At 45.4% G+C, this 22,002-nt stretch overlaps 2 protein-coding genes across 9 annotated transcripts in view; both read left to right on the top strand.

Annotated features, from left to right (window-relative positions):
• Positions 1-10,406, top strand: part of bltp3b (bridge-like lipid transfer protein family member 3B) — a 31,038-nt gene extending 20,632 nt beyond the window's left edge. For 2 of the 6 annotated variants that reach the window (XM_076721988.1, XM_076721989.1), the window contains exons 16-24: positions 498-581; positions 1,318-1,466; positions 1,890-2,047; positions 2,249-2,399; positions 4,440-4,481; positions 6,870-7,129; positions 7,558-7,666; positions 7,831-7,964; positions 8,693-10,406. In XM_076721988.1, coding sequence (XP_076578103.1) covers positions 498-581; positions 1,318-1,466; positions 1,890-2,047; positions 2,249-2,399; positions 4,440-4,481; positions 6,870-7,129; positions 7,558-7,666; positions 7,831-7,964; positions 8,693-8,821 — 1,216 coding nt within the window. In that variant the 3' untranslated portion in view covers positions 8,822-10,406. The remainder of the gene's footprint in view (positions 1-497; positions 582-1,317; positions 1,467-1,889; positions 2,048-2,248; positions 2,400-4,439; positions 4,482-6,869; positions 7,130-7,557; positions 7,667-7,830; positions 7,965-8,692) is intronic. The other 4 variants (XM_076721991.1, XM_076721992.1, XM_076721990.1 and 1 more) reach the window with 3 other exon arrangements.
• A 4,756-nt stretch (positions 10,407-15,162) lies between these two features.
• The window catches only part of anks1b (ankyrin repeat and sterile alpha motif domain containing 1B), a 202,697-nt gene continuing 195,857 nt past the window's right edge, over positions 15,163-22,002 (top strand). For all 3 annotated transcript variants that reach the window (XM_076722032.1, XM_076722031.1, XM_076722030.1), the window contains exon 1: positions 15,163-15,831. In XM_076722032.1, coding sequence (XP_076578147.1) covers positions 15,701-15,831 — 131 coding nt within the window. In that variant the 5' untranslated portion in view covers positions 15,163-15,700. The remainder of the gene's footprint in view (positions 15,832-22,002) is intronic.

The following is a 22,002-nucleotide window of genomic DNA, read 5'->3' as shown; positions in this document are numbered from 1 at the left end:
CATTGTCTGTTTAGGCTCTGCTGTAAATGCCTTTTCTTATAATTTCTGACAATTTGTAGACTAAACAAATAACCATTTTGGAACAGATGGGTCGATGAGTTTCAACCCTGCAAAGATCACATCCAAGTAATCATGTGTGGCCGTTTTTTGATTGGATAAGTGAATCCTTCATGTGCTTCACCACAGATGATGAATCTGATGAATGAGTCTTTTGTCTCTCTAATTTTATCTGTCTGTTCTTGAACACAAGAGCTGTGCGTTGACCTCTCATGTGAGACTGCTCGTCAGCGTCCTGTCGTCTGACATTTTGAACGTTGGTTGGCCTCGAGCTGCCGTGTCTTTCTGTGTCCTCATCCACCGTCCGTCCGCTCATCGTAGTCTTGTCATTTCTTAACTCATTCACTTCCTTTTCTGCCTCTTGACCTTTGCTTTGACCCATGCGAGGTGTGTGTCTGTGTGCGTGCGTGCGTGTGTGTGTTTGTTTTCTCTCTACCAAGGAAAGGAAGTTTGTCTGTGGTTTCTGATCTCCTCAGCTCCTCAAACTCCAGCAGATCCACCTCCCTTTATTCCATGTCCAACATGTAAGGCACTGGATCTGTGACTAGCTGTTATAAGAAGTGTGTGTGTACGTACTGTGTGTGTGTGTATGTGTGAGTGTGTCTTTGTTCTTGTGATCCTCGGATCAAAAATCAGTGCAGATGTGTGTATGTGAATCTCCTATTGGCATGCATTTGCATGAGTGCATGACATCCTTGTCTGTGTGTGATGTCTGTGTGTGTTAAATCAGTCTGTTTTTCCTGTGTTTGGTCTCTACCTGTTGACCAGTGGTTGACGATAGTGATGAAAAACAAAGCTCCTTCTTTAATTTGTTTTCCTTGCTTTTTGTCTTCCCCAGCCTTGTGTTCTCAGTCTTCTGGCAGCCGCTTTGATTTTTGTCCGTCGTGAATTTTCTTTAGATCGTGTCTGGCACTTGGGAAGATAGCACACTTGGTTCTTACATGACCTTAAACAACACCACACAAAGGAACGAAGAGATATTTAATTCATGACTCGACGAGGAAGCCCTGTCAGCTCTCTGAGAGCGCAGTGGTCTCGGCTCAGTGTCGGCATAAGAACAAGATTCTGATATGATCAGATATGGTGAAATAAAAGCACTGGGCCTGTTTGTTCTCCTCCGTCCTCTCTTTGTATCAGTTAGTCATAAATCGATGGCATGCATGGACAGTGTTGTGCGAGCAGATTTCAAACAGATAAGACTTCAATGATCTGTCTGTCACACACTCTTCCCCCTGTGACTCCACATCTTGTGTGTTGTAGTGGTCGTTTGATGCGGGACCGCTCCCAGTCCAGTTTCTCAGTGTCCTATAAGAACATGAAGAAGAGTCCGTCCCTGCAGTCGCTGGACAACATCTCCATAGACAGCTACCTGATGGAGGACGGAGACCCATACAGCCTGCTGGAGAGAGGTGGAGCAAACGTTAATGCATTCTTACACGCAAATGTGCAGTGATAGCCTTTATTTATCCAAAGTTGGATGAGTTACACATAAGTTGTGTTATTTATTGTGTCCAGCTCACAAGGAAGGGAGTGTTGGAACATTATCAGACGAGAGCATAATGTTTTTACGTCTAATATCACACCGCAAACAAAGAATTTTTCCTCTGGAAGCATCAGGAATGTTTTAAGAATATGATTACTGCACATGCACCAGTAGGAAACTATATTGACCAGAAGGTGGCAGCATTGTTCTGATATGTCATTAATGTACAGTGTTGCAGGGGAAGCTTCTTTACTCTTTACATGTCTTGATGAAGCCTGGCAGCGTATAAAAGTCACATGTGCGCCTCATCCTTATGAGAAATATTTGTGTGTCTTTATGTGCGGTACAGATGACGTCTCCATCTCGGGCTTCAAGGACGCCATCAGTGAACAGAGTGCCACTGAGAGCGCCACCGAGGCAGTGATAGGTCAGGAGCAGGAGGGAGGCGTGTCCCCAGACACTGTCAGCGCTACCTCTCAGAGCACCGACGATCCCACCAAAGATATAGTGAGATACCGGAACTTTGAGAAGTTTGGAAATAAGATAAAATGTCTGGAAAAGCATTCACTGTTACGCCTCTCACTGTGAACAATAATATTTACTCTAACTCAGACGTATGACTTAATACTGTCCTAGAACATAGTGTGTAGAAACCCTTTCGTATGACCATGAGCTTAATGTTCCTGACTGCTCTGGTCTCTCTTCCAGGTGTCGGTGCTGGTGCTGAAGGTGCAGTCGGTGTGTGTTGGCATGGAGGTGGTGGGCGAGAGCACGGTCGTGGCTCTGGAGGTGGGCCAGGTCACACCCAGCCAGCTGGGCAACGTCAGCCTCAGACAGTACCTCAGCAACCGCAGCCTGGGTAAGAAGACGCCTGCATACATGTGTTACGTGCTCTGATATGATGCATTACACTTATAACGGGCATTTTACTGTATGATTTCTGTTTTAGACTCACATTTCAAGTAAACATTACAGGTGTTATGCACAGTATTTAACACAAATTAATGAGAAAAGGTAAAGGCACAGAACCGTTTATCCTTTTCTGTAAAGCAAAATGGAAGAAGCAGTAAAGATGATGCCTGAGCCTGGAAGTAGTACAGGGCTCCCACAGCTCCTTAAAAAGTTTTAAAGGGTCTTAAAGTAAAATCAGGGAAATTAAGGCCAGAAATTGTCCCTAATTTACTGTAAATTTGCTCTGGGTATTAAATTTAGAGATGCTGCATTTAAGGCATTAAACAGTGAGAGACTACTGATGTTGACATCTGGCTTCATGTCATCTTTTCTTGTTTGTCAGTTGTATTTGCTAGCTAGCTAACAAGCTCAGGATGAGCCAGGATGTGGAGATGCAAGTTTAATGACACATGGTCAGAGGATGTTTCAGAGGTGGTTGGCATCAGCAGGAAGCGAAGCAAAGTGTAATTTATCCTGAAAGACTTTCACATTAGGGACTGAGGGGGTACGAGCTGTTGAATCCTGCATGAAAATGCACCCATGGTACGCTGTGGCACCTAGCGGGGCTATGCTAATGCCTGTGCTGTTTGCACGTAGCACACCAGGTACTTCCTCTGACTCCCTCGCAACTTCTCAGTTGGGATTGGGCTTAAAAAAAAAGCACAAAGGGCTGAGGAGCCCCACACAGTGAGCAGGCAGCCTTCATTTAAGTCAAATGATGACGAATGTTAGGACTCCATAAATAGCCTGGATCTGAAATTCTATTTGTTGAGGTCTTCAAAAGCACTGAAGTTGAGGAGCTGTCCAAGAACCCTGTGGTGACGTCCTCCATGCAACAAGACGCAAAGCAGCTCGTGGACGTGCTGCACGTTTGTACTTGTATGTGTCTGATGCTCCGAGCTTACACCAAACTGCCATGTGAAGATTGTGAAAGTTGAGAAACAAAGATGAATCACGGTATCTCGAGCCACAATTTGGCACAGCGCTGGAGTGAAGACCAAGCTGCTCCAGTTTTTAAATTGTGAGCTGGTTGATTACATAAACCAAATCCACCAAAATAGACTTCTGCTGAAGTCGACTGCAGCCTTGTTCTTAGGTTCACACTCATGCTGAAGATGAAAGCGAAGGGGCATTTGTCAAGATTTAAGCGCACAAGTAGGGCAGATATGAAACAAGAAGGAGCGGCCGGGAAATGATTGCACTGTGTGTGCGTGTGTGCGTGTGTGGATTTAGACTAAAGCCGGCCACGTAACAAACTTTCCTTTTTTCTTTTGTGGATTATTGTCAGATTATCTTTTGTGGTATTTTGCCTTATTTGAAAGCCAAGAGGAAACACGAGCACGAGGAAGCACGTGTGATAAAGGTCCCAGAACAGACTTGAAGCTGTGATTCGCAGGATGCTCCATAACAGACCCCCCCCCCCCCCCCCCCCCCCCCCCCCCACACACACACACACACACACACACACACACACACACACACACACACCCACCCCACACTCCTGCCCTTGTATTTTGCTCGTCCACATCTTAACACAAGACACACAGATGGAGAGACGGGCGGCAACATCAGGATGTTCTGTTTCACGAGCAACAGGAGCAGGAAGCTGGTAGACAGCGAAGATGTAACACAGAAAACAAACTGCCAGCGACTCTCACAATCGATGAGTAGTTTCAGTCAGTTTTCATGCAGAAATGCCAAACATTTGATGGCTCCAGGTTCTCAGTGTGAGAGTTGATTGTTTGGGTTTTGGTGTCTTCGGTTGGACAAAGCGAGACATTAAGTGATAGAAATGATGGTTAGTGGCAGCCCTCGCCTGAATCCAATCCTAGAGTAGGTTGATCTTTATTTCAAGTGTACACACACACACACACACACACACACACACATTTACACACTAACACAGCCAGCCCTTCCTTTTTATTTACCTTGCCATAACTCCCCACAGGTATGGTGTGTTCAGTACCAATACCTGCTCAAAGCAGCCAAGGTAACTGCTGTGTGTTAATTCACCATCTGTAACTTAACATGCATGCTTGCCTCAGCGTGTCTGTTTTCCACCTGCGTGTGTGTGGGTGCGTGCCTGTGTGTGTGTGCGTGCGCGCGTGTGTTTTCTTCCAGTTTGTCTTTTGTCAAATCTCATTTCCAGACTCGGGACGTTTGCTCGACGGCATGCACTGCAGATGCAGACGCGCGTTGCAATGCAAGTGGTCGCATGATGTGTGTGTTTGACTGCTAATTTTGCAGCAGCAGTGTGTGTTTATGGTGACATTGAGATCGCTTTCCTCCAGTGTGTGTGTGTGTCTGTCCGTGTGTGTGTGGCACTTTGGAGAGGTTAAATTTGACAGTAATGGAGTGAGTGGTCCTATTATTTGCAACATTAGGCCCAGATACTTAAACGTGTGTGTTCGTGTGTGTGTGTTCGTGTGTGTGTGTTTGTGTGTGTGTGTGTGTGTGTGTGTGTGTGTGTGTGTCAGCTGGATTCGAATTAACTGCAACTGTTTGTGCAGACTGGTGTTAACCCCTAATCTTCCCATTCTCTGCCTAATTTGCCCTCTCCCTGTCTCCCCCTCCCCTCCTTCCTCCCCCACCTCCCTCATCTCTCCACTGCAGCAGACTTTGCAGTTTCAGTCCAGTGATTCAGGCAATGAGAGAAACGCCAGCTTTACCCCTCGCTACCTCTCCGCCTCCTCCTATCTCACAAGAGCAATCCCTCCTCCTTGTCCTTCTCCCGCTCTTTTTTTCTCTCTCCTCCTCCACCTTTCCTCCTCACTCTTCCCTCGAGCTCCTACTCCATCTTCCTACTAATCCTCTGTCATTTAACCCCCCCTCCCCTCTCTCCACCTTTTCTTCCCTTCATCCCCCCTCCCTCTCTAGGCCATCTTTTCTCTTCCGTCCCCGTCTTATCACAGTCACTCAGTCCTTGGCTGCTGGCTGCCTCCCTCTCTTTCCCTTCCTCTCTCCTCACCCACTCCCATCTCCTCTTCCTCCCTCTCTGCGTTTGCCGCGACCTTAGCCGCCCAGGATTGAGAGAATATGTCATTTTATCGGAGAAAAGCTGACAGCCTTGTGCGTTTGCGTGCGTGTGAATGTTTTGAAATTGCTCTGTGGTATTAACCCTCTCTTGACATTCCTCAGAGAGACGTGACGCTCTTCCCGCCGTCGTAATGATGATATGTCTCCAAGTGGCCATTTCCATGCCTTGCTTAGTGTTTCTCGTGGTGTCTCTCGCCTGTTAAGAACTTTTGCCTGTGTCTGCTTGCCAGCTGAGTTTGTGCGTAAAGTTTGTGAATAAGGAGGTTTTGATCACCTCGGCTTTCATCAGTTTGTCTTCTTTCTCTCTGTCCTCACCTTTTCTCCCCCTTTACCTCTTTTTCCCAGTAAACAGGGAGTCGTATCATCACTTTTCATGTGTCTGAGAGTCAAATTCAGGTCATTCAGCGAGGAAACTCTCAATATAGAGACAGAACATCAAATCTTTCACAGTTTTCAGCACCCTGGAGTTTTGTTTTGTAGAGTGTCTGATTCGTGGAACGGAGACGAACTCATTCGATGGTTAAAATTTCACTTTGAGTCCTCGACGCTTAGGTGGGAGTTTCCACTGAAGCCTCTAATCCCTAGTCCTAAGAAATAATTAAACATCACCGCAGCGAGGAGCCTGTGGGATTGTAGAAAATCTCAAGTCTCCTTCAGCCCACCTTTTTCTTGATTCCTTCCAGCTCCTCTTTTTTCGGCTCACTTTGCTTTTTTCCTCTTTGTTTCCAACTCTGTCTCTCCCCCTCTCTCTCCCTCCTCTCTCCCTCCTCTTTCTCATAGTCTCTGTCTTCTCCTTCATCCTGCCTCTGACTTCACCCTCATTTAAACCTGACCTTAACATGCACCCCTTTTTTTTTTTTTAGAGTGAGCAAAATGACATAAAATCAGTCTTGTAATGCATCTTTGAAGTCAAAAACGTCTTTACCTTCCATACTGTGACGCAGACTATAGATGCGAGAGAAACGAGGAAATCCTTCAAACTTCACTGGATCACAAACTTAACATTTGAATCGCGTTTTTATATGATGGGTGATACCAACAGATAACTCAGCAGTTTTCACTTGAACGCGACATTCGAACCTGAAGAAAGTCATTTTTGTTTCACAGCCTTTGATCCGCACAGGATAGAAGTGGATTAGACAAAAAAAGGAGCTTACTGTCAGATTCAGAGTATGTAAATGGCAGTAATTGGTAAAGGACGGAGAAATCCTTTTTCACGTTGGGTGTATTTTAATGTCAGGTCTGAGTGTGTCTCAGCTGAATCATCTCTACGTGCCTTACACAGACGTGACACTGCAGCTAAAGCTAATGCTAACCGCAGCCTCCGTCTCCTCCCTCGCAGCCGGCGGCGACATCAGCTCCGCCTCAGTCGGCGGCCTCCACAGTCCGGAGGTGCGGGCTCGCCTGGAGAGCGGACCCTGCGCCGCCGCTCACTCCCCGCTGGCCGAGCGCAACGGCTTCCTGCAGCTGCGCCTCCACGGATACCAAGCCAGCTTCTTGATGTCCACGCTGCGTAACCTGGCCCTCTTCCTGGAGGACGACTCGGCCCCGCAGGTGCTGCCCATGGAGATCAGCGTCAGGGACACTCACGTCAACTTAAAGGTGAGACTCCCCGATGTTGAGGTATATTTATATCTAATGATTCCAGCTGCTTTTTGTTTTACCCTCAGGTTATTGTTGCACAACTACTGTTTACCTGCAAGACTCCAGCAGGATATTTGTCCTAGTTTCTCCGATCACGTCACACTAATAGACCCCATAACTCACCGCCGTACGGTGCAGCCGCTCCTGTAACCAAGTTAAATATTTTGAACCGTGTCCTAATTGGACTTTGGATTTGAGCTGAATGTTAAATGACATAGAAAGGCCTTTCTGCCTTCGCTCTTTGGTTCCGTCACGGGTGAGTAGGTTTGCCGTGGAACCGATGTGGAAACCTGGATGAGGATAATTTATCCTGTGCACACACACACACACACACACACACACACACACACACACACACACTGAACACATGCCGTGTCTCCCCGCAGGACGACGGTCCCCGGGACAACCCCTCTGACTCGGAGTCGTCGCCGATCACCCTGCATGTGGACAGCCTCATCATACACAGAGGAGACGACGGCTCCTTCTCTATAGGAGGTGACAAGCACGCACACACACTCTGATCTGCCAGAGATTTCCACCTCCTCTGAAGCGCTGATTCACTGCAGTTATATAACACGTCCTATTAAACGCTTTCAAGTCCGCTCTCGGTGCATCCACGCCTCCTGATTCTCCTCTGCCGTCTCTGATTCTCCTCACAGTGGACACGGCAGCGGAGGCCAAACCCAGCGGCCTGAGCGCGGTCCCCGAGGTCGTGGGCGCCATCTGCAGAGTACCAAAGGCTACGCAGACCCAAGCCCCGCCCACCAGCCCCCCTCCATCCGTGAAAGAAAAGGTGAGAGGTGTACTGCGTGGGGGTATATGGGAGCAGAAGTGCACACACATCACCTGCAGACCATCTTGAAGGCGAAGACTTGAGGGAACTGCACGTATCCACACATATTTTTCTCTTCTTGTGTTTTCCTCCTACAAACATAAACTGTTGGACAAAGGAGACATTTCTCTCTTGCCGATCGTTCTGGATGGAGTGCCAAAATTTGGGTTTTTTAAGCTATTCCAGCTCCCCGCTTGGCTTCCATTTCATGTACAGTGGGAGTGATATTTATCAATTTATGCAAAATGCACGTATTACATTTTGGGATGGAACGCTGAATGAGAAGAGTTGCATAACGACCGGCGAGTCCTCCGAGCTAAACAGCAAAGCAGGTTGTTTGTCGTTCTGTTTAAAAAAAGCTATTCACGCTGACCTCCTCCCTAATGTTTAACAACATCACACCTCTGGCTCTGAGAGACGCCAGTCACATGACCACAAAAAGCCTCAGATCGACGAGCGAACGCGTGTCTGACGAAGTGTTTAAACACACTGCACACGCTGTAGTTCAGGGCTGTGTCACGAATAAGACGAGGTGGCAAATTATTGTTTTATTAGGATTCATTATTATTGCTATTGACTCTGGAAAATCTCCACAAAGTGAACTGTATGCTTTAGTTTTTTACGCTGCCAAAACGAGCCGAACACACACTCTGACGCCGCCCCGTGGCCCCTCCTCTGTCTCTTTACAGATGCTGATGGAGGAAAACGAATGTTTGAAAGTGGAGCTGTCCCGAGCCAAGATGGCACTGGCTGAGGCTCAGATGGAGAAGGACTCGCTGCTGCACCGCATGAAGACCCTCAAAGTCAACACCAGCTAGAGCCGGCTCCTCTCGTCGCGCCCGGCCTGTCAGTCATTCACCAACCTCTGGTCTGCGGTCATAAGAAGGTCGAGGGTCAGCAACATTATCAAAGGCAACATCAACAAGTAAAGGAAAAAGGGGGATTTCTCGACTAAACCTGCTCCTTTATGCGCTTTATTGTTGAGTGAGCCACCATGTGACTTTAGACTTCAACATAATTCCTTCATAAAGCAATGCAGAGTCTGCGGAGACTCAAAAATACTCGTTTTTACACGCTTGTCGTCTGTTTTTTGTTCTCCACTTTGGACTGTGGAGGCTCGATACACTTGGAGAGAGTCGGAAAGGGAGAAATGACATGAAGTGGGACTAAACGTGTGTGTGTTTGTGTGTGTGTGAGGATGAAGATCTATATCCATGGTTGTGCCTACACGAAACCCTTCCCACACTTATTCCTGTTGTGTAAGTTAAAAAATAAGGATCATTCAGTCGTGTAGGTATGAAGGAATCCTGAATGTTGTACCTTCACACGAATGTTTTTGCACTGCGCTCAGTCTAAACCTGTAATTTAGTGCTTTCATATTCGGAAGGGACGAGACAAATCACTCTCTCGCTCGCCCTCGCTGTGTGTACAGTGTATATTGTATAAGAATGTGAACACACAACTATTTTCTTCAGAACTTTGAATGGTTATGCAGTGTTTCACTTGAATGTGTGTGTGTTTGTCTCAGCCAGAACAAGCATTTCATTACAAGCAGAGGAGAAATTTCTATCAGGTCCACGGCTTTGTCAGCAAAATGCCCCACAAATAATGTCTGTAATCCCCCCCCCCCACCACTCCTATTTTTCTATGTGTAAATAGCTGATTACCATGTGCAGCACTTTTAAAACTGAGGCTCTGTAAATACAACAGTTCGAACTGTGAGAGAACGAGAGCTAAGCCGACAAGTGGAGAGAGCGATTAGGAAAGTATCTCACCCCTTCAAACACGAGGAGGAATATAAAGGCACATTGAAGCTGCCTGACTGTGTGTGTGTGTGTGTGTCTTTATGTAAATTTCTAATCCGCCATGTGTAATTTTTTCATGAATAAGTGTCGAACATATCTGCTGCTGTTCCATGCTTCACGCCTGTGTGACGACTCCGGGGGAAATCCCTGAATAGATGTTAAAAATGACTAAAAGTGACTGACTTTTCGAACAGCACACGCTTTGGCAACACAGCACAAAAGACTAGAAATGGACAGTTTGAACCTCGGCTCTACCTTAACGGTCAAAATGGATTCAGATACTGTCGTGCCGGTACTCCAGCTCAGCCCCGTTCATTTCAGTTACTGTCTTAAAAAAATGTTCCTGTAAAAGACGTGAAACGCAAGCGGAGCGTCATGACTTGAAATGTCAGAGGTGGGATTTTAACACGATTGTATGTGAAGAGTTTTGTTTTTCATCTGCGTTAATTCATCACAGCCCTCATCCTCCTCCTCCCGTCTCCAGGAGACTCTGAAACCCCGTGGAGGGAGAAGAGACACAAAGTAATAAGTAGTATTTTGTCTGTCAAAGCTGCTGAAATACTGATGAAAATAAAAGAGGCTATCCAGTTTAAAAGGGTTCATGTTTGTATGTTTGCTTTTTCCCCTCTTTATCAGATAGATCATATCCCTCCTCCTGCATGCTGCCGGACATCAAAGCTACGATTAAATGTTTAGTTGAGCGAGAGAAAATTAATTAGCAACTGTTTTGCTAATCACTAATTTTGTCATTATTTTCATTTAAATGTCAAAAGTTGTTTATTTGGAGAACGAGGTTTGAAAACTTTGTCAAAACTTTGGTTTTGTAGACAAACATGTTTATATAAGGTTTATTTTTGAGTTTATTTATGTATTATTTGAATTTTTGAGTTTATTTTATGCTTATATAACATGTCCAGTGTGTAGGATCTGGATTTTGTGGGATCTATTGGCAGGAAACTCACATCATTTTCACAGTTTGTTTTCATTGGTGTATAATCACCTGAAACAATGAGGAGCAGGTCCTCTTCCACAGAGTCCGCCATGTTGCACCCTCCTGTATCTACAGTAGCGCAGAATGAACAAATCTTCTTGCGTTTTTTCTTGCAGCCACTGCAGGGGAGGGTTAGGGTCGAGGTATTCAGCTGGTTGCAGTCTATAACGTCACCACTAGATGCCACTAAATCCTACACGCTGATCCTTTCAGTTAGCTATTATATACAGTATTATATGTATTAAGTAAGTTAGCCAAAAATCATGCTAGCATCAGTGGCTGTGTTACGCTGGTAGCAGTTAATGTAGCATCGAGCCGCTAGCCTCAATCAAAGATGAGGGGTGGGCTACAGGGGTCTGATAAGATCACTTCTAACTCCACACCTCCAGATTTTTTCAGGGCCAGCCAACACTGCCTCAGATGACATCACTCGAGGCTATTTAGCAGATTTCACTGTCTTTAACCTGTCCATGGTTTTGCACTGCTACCTTTGGTGATATAAGAGTTTTATTATAGAACTTCTTCCACATTCAGAATTCTGTCGGGCTCCTCAAGACCCGTAAACAGACTTTGATGTGTAAAATCAGCAGAGTTCCCCGACGATATCACTCCAAGGTCACACATTACCACAAAACACGGCATAGAAAATAATAAACGCACAAGAAGAGCCAGTCAACAATAAACAGACAGACATTTATATGCACTGAAAATGAACTGTGAATGGTGCAAAAGCATTTTCATCAGTGTTTTTGAGTGCAGAAATCAGATGAATAGCTCACATATACACGAAGCATTCACTGCATAATTCAGTTAAAGCCTTTTAAGGTTTACAGTTCAGGGTTTTGTGTAGTTTGAGAGCTTATATGAGTTAATTTTATGCAGCATTTGTGCATGAATTAGAAACAACGCTGACGTTTGTTCTGTGATAAGTGGAGACAAGCAACTCTTTAAATGTAAGTGCAGCCTCTTTGTGGGCCCAAACGAGCTGCACTGAACCGCTGCAGGAGAGCGTTTGGACTTTGTGCACATAAATGGTCATGACATTTTACGGCTGGAGTAGTGCAGTGAGTCAAAGAAGGGCATTAAGTGTGTGTGTGTGTGTGTGTGTGTGTGTGTGTGAGGGAGAGAAAAGTTCTGTTCTGCTGCTGCTGCTGACATGAAAGCCTGTTTACATACTGTAGCTTAATGTTTCTGTGATGACGGCCATACGTCACAGCGCAGGTCCGTTTGTGTAAGCAAAGCATCTGCACATTCATTTCTATAGTCTGCGTGTGGATGTGTGTTACTTATGGGGACATAAATCTGTTTCTATAGGTACATTATGGGGACAAAAGGCAAGTCCACATAAAGTAAGTCATAAAATTTTAGGGTAAAGACTTGGATTAAGGTTCGGATCAGGGTCACGGTTCGGCCAGTGTTTGAGGTTACGGTGAATGTACGTCTATGTAATGTGTGGCCATGTATTACTCATGTTCAGGGGACATTGTTGGGACTCACCTCACTTTTGGGGACAAACTCCAGGTCCACATAATGTAAATCATTACATTTTGGGGTGAAGACGTTATGGTTTAGGTAAGTCTCCAGGAAATGAATGTAAAGTCTATGTAATGTCCTCAAAACTGATGAAAACCTAACGTGTGTGTATGTGTGTGTGTGTGCGTGTGCGTGTGCACACTGGAGAAATTGTCCAGGACGGTATGCCAGCACCATGTACAGCTGGATTATGGGAAAAATGCTGAAAGCGAGAGGCATCAGGTTGTGTGTTGGCTCAGCGCAGAGTCCAGAATCTGCGTCCAAACACCCAGTGGGGCCGCAACCGCCTGCTCGCTGTTTCATTCCCTGGTTTTATTTCTCTGCTGGAGCCCCACTGCAAATATAGTGATCCTGTAATACTGCTGTAATAAAATTAATGATGGTTGAATTCCATTTAGCTGCTTCATTTTCAGAGTGCTGGAACAGGCCTTTTTTCACGGCAGACATTTTTACTTGTTATCATAGGAGGTGTTACTGAGACCACTAATGATGGTTCTGTTCTGTTCAAGCGTCCCAGTAAGAAACGACACTGTGAGCCGACATGCAGAACACCAGGACCCTGAAACCGAAGCAGCTTCACTCTTTTCATCAGATCATTGCAGATTAAATACACATTAGAGGTTTGAGCGTCTCAATTTTTCACCATAAAATAAAATTAATCAGTTAAATTGTCAATATAATTAAAGGAAAATGTGAAGTTTTTGAGATTTTACAGATTAAACGATTATTTGATATATTGACAAAGTAATTGACACATTAATTGATAATGAGCGTAATGATTAACTGCAGCTCTATATTAATTACATGCCTGCTTTCCTTCTCTCCTCTTTTCTTCTCTATGTCGCTTGATTACCTCAATTTAACGGCCCTCATTATTTTTTCATCTACCTGTGGTTTCCATGTTTCTTCTGTTCATTATTGTGTTTCTGTGACAATAATTTTCTGGTTCCAGCTTTTGGAAATGTGAATGTTTCACTTTTCTCTTATTATTATCTTTAGAAATTGAATATTTTTGTGTTTTGGTCAGTTGGTCAATGCAAGACATTTAAATACATCAGCGCTGACTCTGGAAAACAGACATTTTTCACTACTTTTTGGCATTTTTTTAGTCTAAACGTGTAATTAATTCAAGGAAATAATCAGCAGATTAATCAGTGATGAGAACAAAGGGCCCCTGGAGGCTAAAACTCACTTCAATCAGTATCTTCAATTTGCACAGAAGTTGGACATAGCAGCTGTAGGTGGGGCACCTGAAGGCAACACCTCTGCCTAAATTCCAATTAGGCAGCAGAGTGAAGCCATCAGACAGGTCCCAGCATGCACCAGGCAGAGGGAAGAGGAGGGGGTGTGTCTGTTTCCCAGGCTGTCAGTGGACAGATCAGAGAACATTAAAAAAAATCCATCTTCTGCCTTCATTCTCCATTCATACAAACCCTGCTGTGACATGACAGTGAAGCTATTTTAGGATCTCACCTGTTTCCAAATCCATTCAGCAGCAGCGGGGCCAATTGTGAAGGGAATACACCTTCAGCGTGGGAGGGAAGTGCGCATGCGCGTCTTTAATGGAATAAGTGAGTGGTCTGAAAGTGGCATGAAGTGGCACGGCTGGTGGGTCTGAGTGAGACTTTTTAAAGAGACTAACAAAGGCATCGCCTCCTGTTGGTGTCGGAGCATCGTCATCCACGCCCAGCTTGTACAGTAAGTCTCTCAGCCAAGTCAGAGAAAATAGCAGCGGGAAATGGCGGGTATGCTTTCAAAATAAAAGGTTTGAGCTGCATAAGGTGCATCCAGGACCAGAGAATATAGTGTGATGATAAATGTCTAAAAAATATATATATTTACTTTTGCCACGTAAGAGCATTATTTTCAGTTGCCTTTATCTCCAGAAATGCAAAAGCAAAAATTATTGTCCAAGGCTTCTAATAAAGCAGTTCAGGGGTCCCAAAGCTCAAAACCTGGTTTACCCTGGTAGCCTGTGTTCACTGGTTTGTTTTAATTTAACAGAAAAAATCTTTTGCAATACACACCATGAAAGCACAGTTTTACAACATCAAAAAATGTTTTTACATATTGCCTGTTGTTAAATTGATTTGTGTTTTGTCAAATCAGCAGATGGCAACTCTGAAGCCAGGTAGTACTGATCCTTCTGATACTTGTCTTTTTGCCTTCGTTATGAGGAGAACATCGTAAAAAAGGTTGTCCTTTAATGCATTTGCATCCTCAGTAATTGTAGCCTGGTGAATTTGTGATTGTTTTGGTCTGGGGATGGGATTATCTTATTGTTAACCACATCTATCCATTTATCTATTTAGCTTGTTTGCTGTATAGCTAATATAAATGTTGGCTAGTTTCATACAAGAACGATGAAAAGTAAGGTTTTGCTTAATTGTTCATCTTAGACAATTTTATTTGTAGCTTTATGTCATGACTGGGCAGCTTTCTTGGTCTGGTAGTGATTGTATTTGCCTTTACTGTTGCCAAATTTATCAAGCTAGCTATACAGCTACCTAGCTAGTTGAGTGGCTAGCTAGATTTGCGTACTAGCTAACTGGAAGGCTAAAAGGCAGCTAGTTTATGGATATTTGAACGGCAAAGAAGAACTTATAAAGGACATAGAAAACATAAAAAAAATATATAGAAAAGAAACAAATATAACAGCAATATAACATGTTCTTCTGACATTTATCATTTCATGTCTGAGGCAAGTTGGTCAAGTTTGTTTTAGTAGCTAACTTTAAACCCTTTGCTAAGTAAAGGTTTTATTTTGAAAGTTGCAACAGGAAGTTCGTAATTTTATCCCGGATAACTTGACACCTGTGTCTCAGGCGACACTGATAGGCACCGGCCAGTGCGGTAGGTTCGGGGTAAAGAGGAGGTGAGTACAGCGGGATTGGAGAGCTTCTTGAGGAGGGTCTCACCATCTGACTGGTCACCAGCTGGAGTTTCAGACCCGTCCGGAGCCTCTGTTCGGACAGAGAAGGAGTTTGTGTGTTTCTTTTGTAACCGGGGTTACTCTTTACTTCACAGTGAGGGATTCGCTTCGGAGCCCCCGGTTTCCCCCTGCTGCGCTTGTTTGCACTGAGGTTACACCGGGGAGCCGTGCGCGTCAGCGGACTCACTCGGGAGGAGATTACGGCGCCGTGCGTGTGAACGGACTGAGGTTTCAAGGCACCGGGGGAGCAGTGCACGTCAAACCTGCTCTGCAGCATCAATAACACCTATATCACCGTGCAGCAGCAGCGGGAGCATGCAGTGAGAGGAACCCTTTCAGATGCTTCCCCACACCAGCCAGTGAGGGAAGGGGTCGGAGGATTTATGGGAGATCTGTTGGATTTTCATCACCCCGTCGTTGTAAACTTGTGTCCGGGATGGGGAAGGAGCAGGAGCTGCTGGAAGCCGCCCGGACCGGGAATGTCGCCCTGGTGGAGAAATTGTTGAGTGGGAAGAAGGGGATACTGGGGTCAGGCTCCGGCTCCATCCCTCTGCCCAACCTACTGAGGTAAGAAGCTCTCATCTCCTTCCCATGACCGCTACAGTGTCCGGGGAGCCCCCGGGTGTGCAGGGGGGGGGGGATCCCAGGGGAGGGAGGGGGGCCGGGGGGTTCCCATGCTGCGAAATTAGGCATAATTTAGCTTCATCATAGGTCAATGATCTGAATTAGTCAAGAACCACTGCTCCAATCTCAGCTTCCCTCCTCCCAGCTGCAGTATGGAGCACACAGTATACAACCAGTACAGTACCAGCAGCACGATGGTGTCCCTGAGATAAAAACCTGAGAAAATGAGGGGTTTCAAGAGCCGTGTGCAGGTTTGCAACATGCTGCATTACACAGGAGAGGAAAAGAGAGAAAGGGAAGTCTGTTATGCAAAGTCAAGAGTGGTATGAAGCAAAGTGCACGACAAGGCAGACAGGATTGCTGCAGGCTGCAGGCCAAACATGCATAAGGCACATACTGTATGTCAGACAGAATCCACCAGCATGTGACCAAAGGTTCGTCATCCCGTCCTCTCCGGGTGCCAGCATCGGCTCGAGCGCTCAGGGCTCAAAAAGAACAGACAGTACCTTCAGCTTCGCCACTCTGGCAGCTGTCGAAATGTTGATTTTTTGAATAAGAACATGATGCCTGGATGATGGATGCATGTGTAGCAGCTCTAGTTTCCCCTCAGAGTGTCTTCATTCTTATTTTGTTTGGACTTTTATGTGCAGCGAGTCACAAAAGCCACCGTACCCTCCTGTCTTTATGTATTTATATCCCTGTAGTGGCTCTGAAGGTATTCCTGACTGTAATAGTATCACTGCATTGATCCTATAGGGACTTTGCTGTGGCGCTCGTGTAGCACTGTGTCTGCTCACATGATGCTGGGGAAGCCTGGCGTGCAGGATGTTCAAGCTGGCTTGAAAACAGCTCTGCATTCACGTGCTTCTTTGTGGATTTCCTGAAAAGGTGATGTTTGAAATCAGTTGCATCGTCGCTTCTAGTTTCCTTACAAGAAGAGTGAAGCGAGGGGATGCTGTTTGGTTCATCAGATTAACAGGTGGCAGGTGGTTTGGTTCAGGTTCACCTCAACACCTTGAGCCTCTCACCCATGAATCAGTGTTTATATGAAAGTTAATTTCCCATTTTTTGGCTGCACGGCACCCTCCTTAAAACGCGATCCAACCAATATTGTGGCGGTAAATGTCAGAAATCTCCACAGGAATTTGTAAAAGATCACCAATCTCAACATTTGAGTTTAACAGCCCACTCTGAATCCCTCTTTTCTGCCTGAGCTCAAACCACAAAGGCTGCAATCTGGCCGCGAGAACAACTGCTGAGGTTATTATTGTCCCCCTCTCCTCCCGCCCCTGCAGCCTCACCCTCTCTCTGCTGAGGCCGACGCTGAACCAGGTGATTAGGAGATCAAAGGCTGGAGGCGTACGGGAGGAGTACTGCCTCGGGCCCTCGAGCAGAGCGTCTCACGACCGGGCCGAGGTCGCACGCTGGCGGGGTGGATGCCAACCATTCGCACACTAAGCAGGGGCTTCAGAAACTGGGGTCTGGGGAGTCCTGCGGGGCCTTAAAGGCCAAGAACTGAACTCGTTTAGGATAAAGACAGCGTAGATTAAGCACTGTGTGATTCATTGGAAGTTGGCTCCAGGAGTATTTAATCCAGTTTCTGATCAGATCCTGCAGAGGAAGCGACAGCAGTGACAAATGCGGTGCTGTTTTCTGACCTTACATCAGCTGATGGTCACGTCTGCAGCCTTTGTTATCCTCTACGAGTAAAACACCTCATAGGAAAAGGGAAGACGTTCAGAGTCAGAGTTCACAGCTGCCTGCAACAAGTGGCCGAAAGCATGGGTCGCATTGTTTCTGCGTGTCACCACTGCTCGTGTGCGCCGTTTGACGAGCTGTTGTTTAATTATGTCCGTTTGTTTCTGTTCTTGTTTTGCTGCACATCATTTCCTCTCTCGGATGATAGCTTGTTTAGGTGGGAAGGAATCACTGAAACTGCTTGCATGCTTTTTGTGTTTTTGTTGGTTCCCACACAGTCTTTTATAAAAAGAGAAGTAGGCCTGCCACATAAAAGCTGTGCCCCAGTTCCACAGTACCAACTGTATACAGCATTGGCCGTCATACTACAACCTCGATTTCATAGACGTTTGGATGCTGTGCGAAACGTGAACTAAACAGAATGTGATAACTCGTTCATCCTTTTTGACATATGCTCAACTGAAAACAGCACAATGACAATATATTTAATGTTTGACCTCATCAGCATGAAATGTTGCACAGACATTCATGGTCCCCAGAGGATGAATCCTACTTTTCCTCCAGCACCATCATCATTTTAAACCTCTAATTTGTCCAAGACTTTTGTTTATGTCCAAATACCTGCAAAGCTGTGCCTTCATTATTAGCTATTAGCCTCAGCTGAATGTTGTGTTTTGTACCGATCAGCAAATTCTTGCACGCTAACTCGCTAAATTAATAAGATATACATGATAAAAGTTATACTCCTAGTATGTGTAAAAGCGTACATGGCAATAAAGCTTTTTCTGATTCTGATTATACCTGCTGAACATCGGCATGTTAGCGTTGTCACTGTGAGCATGTTAGCATGCTGTAGCATTTAGCTCAAAGCAAACCTGTTGAGGGCGCATTAGTAACCACAGAGAGCGTCATACATGGTACGCTCACCGGAAACGTTGCTGATGCTTGTTTGTCCTTCACGCCATGAGTTTGTGTTGATAAAAGGGACTTAACCGAAAAATATACACCCAGCTTGTTACTGTATGTATCTCATCTCCCACATCCCAAAACTGTAAACAGCGTTACATCGTGTGTTTGCTTTGCAGATTGGGATTTAATTGAATTCATTGGAGGACAGTGATTATTTACAGAACACTGAATTAATCTGAAAGCAATTAAAGAATGACAGGGCTGAGGGAAAATGCTGGAAGAAATGCAGCTTTTGGATCGTTCTGTCGTTAGAGAAGCAAAGCACAGCAGCTGGTTTTTCTTAGGAATCCAAACCAGAACAAAACTCTGAAGGCAGATTGACATGGAGAGCGAAGCCGAGGTCAGATCGATGCATTATGGGTGGAAAAACCTGCAGGTTTTGCCGTTGCGTTATTGTCTGCCGTGCTGCAGACGCTTGCCTCTCATTGGCTCAGGACACCGGCACGCGTGTGTTCATGTGTGTCTGTTTGTGACCGGCTGTGCGACGCGCCTCCTCGTAAAGTGTGTATGTGAGCAGATGAGCGGGACAACAGGGAGGGCACAGGGAGTGTGAGCAGGCCCACGTTATGGGAACCATCTCCGGGAATCAATGCATACTTTCCCATCTTAAGGCCTCTGAGCCATTCATGGCATTCCTAAGTCATGAGGTTCCTCTTTTCGCTGAAAGAATCGCACTAAACCGCCAAGTGGGACATGAGCACGGACACACACAAGACACACACACACACACATACACATAAGCACTAGAAGTGGAGAAGATGATCCTCTGGCTGTAATGCTGCAGTTTCGTGGTGTAGGGCAGCACGCACACACACACACACACACACGTGCACAGTGGAAAATCAATACTGGATGATCTCATTGCTGTTTAATGGGTCATATTCTCTCGTAGATGACCTGCATTGTACGTGGTGACTGTGTGTTTGTAGGTCTCTGTGCTGGAAAACACTCGCAAGCACTTAACCCTTAAAAAGCTTTGATGCAGTTACGTCCAGCCGTTATGTTGATCAATCTGACATGAACTGTAAATCAATGCATTTAAGCAATACTGTTATTATCAAGTGGGTTGTATTCTCCATGTTATTTTACATTAAATTTCTAGCCCTGAAGAGGAGCCAGTCATGCTCATGTCTTCAGAAACAGTGGCCTTAATAGACCATCATGCATTGCATCGAAGCACAGGCTGTGTTTTGAGTCATTAGTTATGTTCCACCCAAAGGTCACGCAAGCTGTAAGAACATTAGAGAAAAGTCTGCAAAATAAAATGGTAATTAGCACATTTGTCCAAGAACTACTGTTGATGTAAACATACTCAGTAGGACTCGATGAGACCATGTGTTCAATTAATCACCAGTAACTACGTGCTGATCTTTGCAACCTTCTCTCTCCCTTTTACTGAAGATCTTTATACGTCTGTTGAACTCACCTCGCTGTGACTGAATGTGGCAAAAACTGTGTTTGATACGGATCAGTCACGTCAGGCCGATACCTGATCTGCTTAATCAGGTCGCTTTAGCAGATTGTCTCATCTACATGTGCTAATTCGCCCTTCAGCATTTATCGCAGGCTCTCTTTACTAACATGCCCACATTTCCAGTTCGTCACCTTATTTGCATACTTCAGCCTTTTTCTCATTAATTCCGTTCAATTTTCAGGTCTTTATGTGCACAATAACGTTGCACATGCAGATGTAAATGTCTGTGCCATCAATGCATCTCTCACCTAACAAATTTAGGCCTGTGAAGATCGCTGAAAGGCGAAGCTGGGACAGATTAGGGGGACAGTCAGTGCGAGAAAATGGTATTTATGATAAAATATCTCCTGCAACTCATAACCTCTACCGCCTGTCTTTTGGGGATGATGAGCCTTAATTTGATCTTTCAAGCTTTCTTAAAGAATTTGGATGTAAAGTTTGCAAGAATTAAATCCACTTTTGGACTGCCAAGCTGTTTCGAAGGCAGGGTTTGCGAGGTTTGAGATGCATCCGTACGTGTTCATGTTCGTGCAGCTCTTCGTGGCACTAGCGGTGTGGGAAAGGATTTTCCCTTTACAGCCTGACATGCAGACCAATATTAACGGTGAAGAAACATTTATGATGTGATCGTACATATCGTGGCGTGTGCGCGGAGGAAACGAGGACGGACGCATGTGCTGCGTGTGACAGGGTATGGGCTGCGATGGAGTGATGGTGATTGAAAGCTGATTCGCTCACAGAGAATGAGTCATGATCCAGCAGATGGTGGCTGATCCCTCCTCGCTCTCACACACTCGCTCAATAATGTTCAGGGGGAAAGCCCGTCTTGTTTTGTTGGCTGTGTGTGTGTGTGTGTGGCTAGGTGTGTTTACCTCCCTCTTCCTTTGCAAACAAACAACCTTTAAGTGAAGGGAAGTGACTCCCAGAGGAGACACACACTCAAACACACACTTGTGTATGGACTGTGTTTAATTGGCGTCCTCACAGGCGCTCTCCCCCGACGTTTATTTTCTGATGTCTTCCCTTACTTGTGTAAAGCAGCGCTCTGTCTTTGTAGCTCACAGCATGGAGCTCTGTGTGCGTGTGTGTTTGTGTGTGTGTGTGTGTGTGTAGTGACTGGTTTCAGCCTCGTCCAATAAGGATGAAGAGTGAGAAAGAAACCCGCAGAACTCTGTTTGTTTATCTCAAGTTGTTTCACAGCCGCAACACTTCGGCTGCGTGTTTGCGGAAACAGCAAATCAGACGACCAAATCCAAGTCTGGAAGCTTGTGTCTTTGTGTGTGTTTGCGAGTGTGTGTGCGCGTCCATGCATGCGACTTTTTGTGAGTCCTAGTGTGTGACATAACCACCGTCCTTGCATAACCTGAGCTGGTGGGGGAATCCAAGAGCTACATGTGGTGCAGGCCATCTAAACTGGGTCAGAGGTTAACTGTGGAGAATGAAAGTCATATTGAGGATAGGATTTAGAGGATGACACACACACACACACACACACACACACACACACACACACACACACACACACAAAGCCAAAGAGCATCTGTGGTTCACAAGTTATTGTGCAAATGGGATTTACTGGAACAGATTGTTCTTTTAATTTGGCGCCTTATGTTTAAGTCTAATGAGAGGTGGGCCATGTACTGTACATGGTATGTTGGGATATTTACTGTATGTACACAGTAGTATATATATTCTCACAGAAAGCTGAAGCGACAACAGTTAATGAAAAAGTGATGGTTAGCTGCTGCTCTGATGGGCTTTAACACCATCTCTTCAGTCTCATTGTGCTTTGGTTTCACAAACTTTCACTGGAGGCATTTTTTTGAAGGACAAAATTGCTTCAGAGGTCTTCACACAGATTTTATGTCCCCGTTTTTCAAGGCCCCCTCCAGAAAGGTGAAGAGAAAACATGGAGCAAACCCGGATCAGCCTCTGGTTTTTGCACCAAAACGGCAAAGCGGTGCCACGGAGCG

This window comes from Chaetodon auriga, chromosome 22 (genome assembly GCF_051107435.1).
Source record: "Chaetodon auriga isolate fChaAug3 chromosome 22, fChaAug3.hap1, whole genome shotgun sequence".
In the NCBI taxonomy this organism is placed as follows: domain Eukaryota; kingdom Metazoa; phylum Chordata; class Actinopteri; order Chaetodontiformes; family Chaetodontidae; genus Chaetodon; species Chaetodon auriga.
The sequence above is the reverse complement of the archived record's forward strand: the minus strand, read 5'-3'. Positions and strand labels throughout refer to the sequence as shown.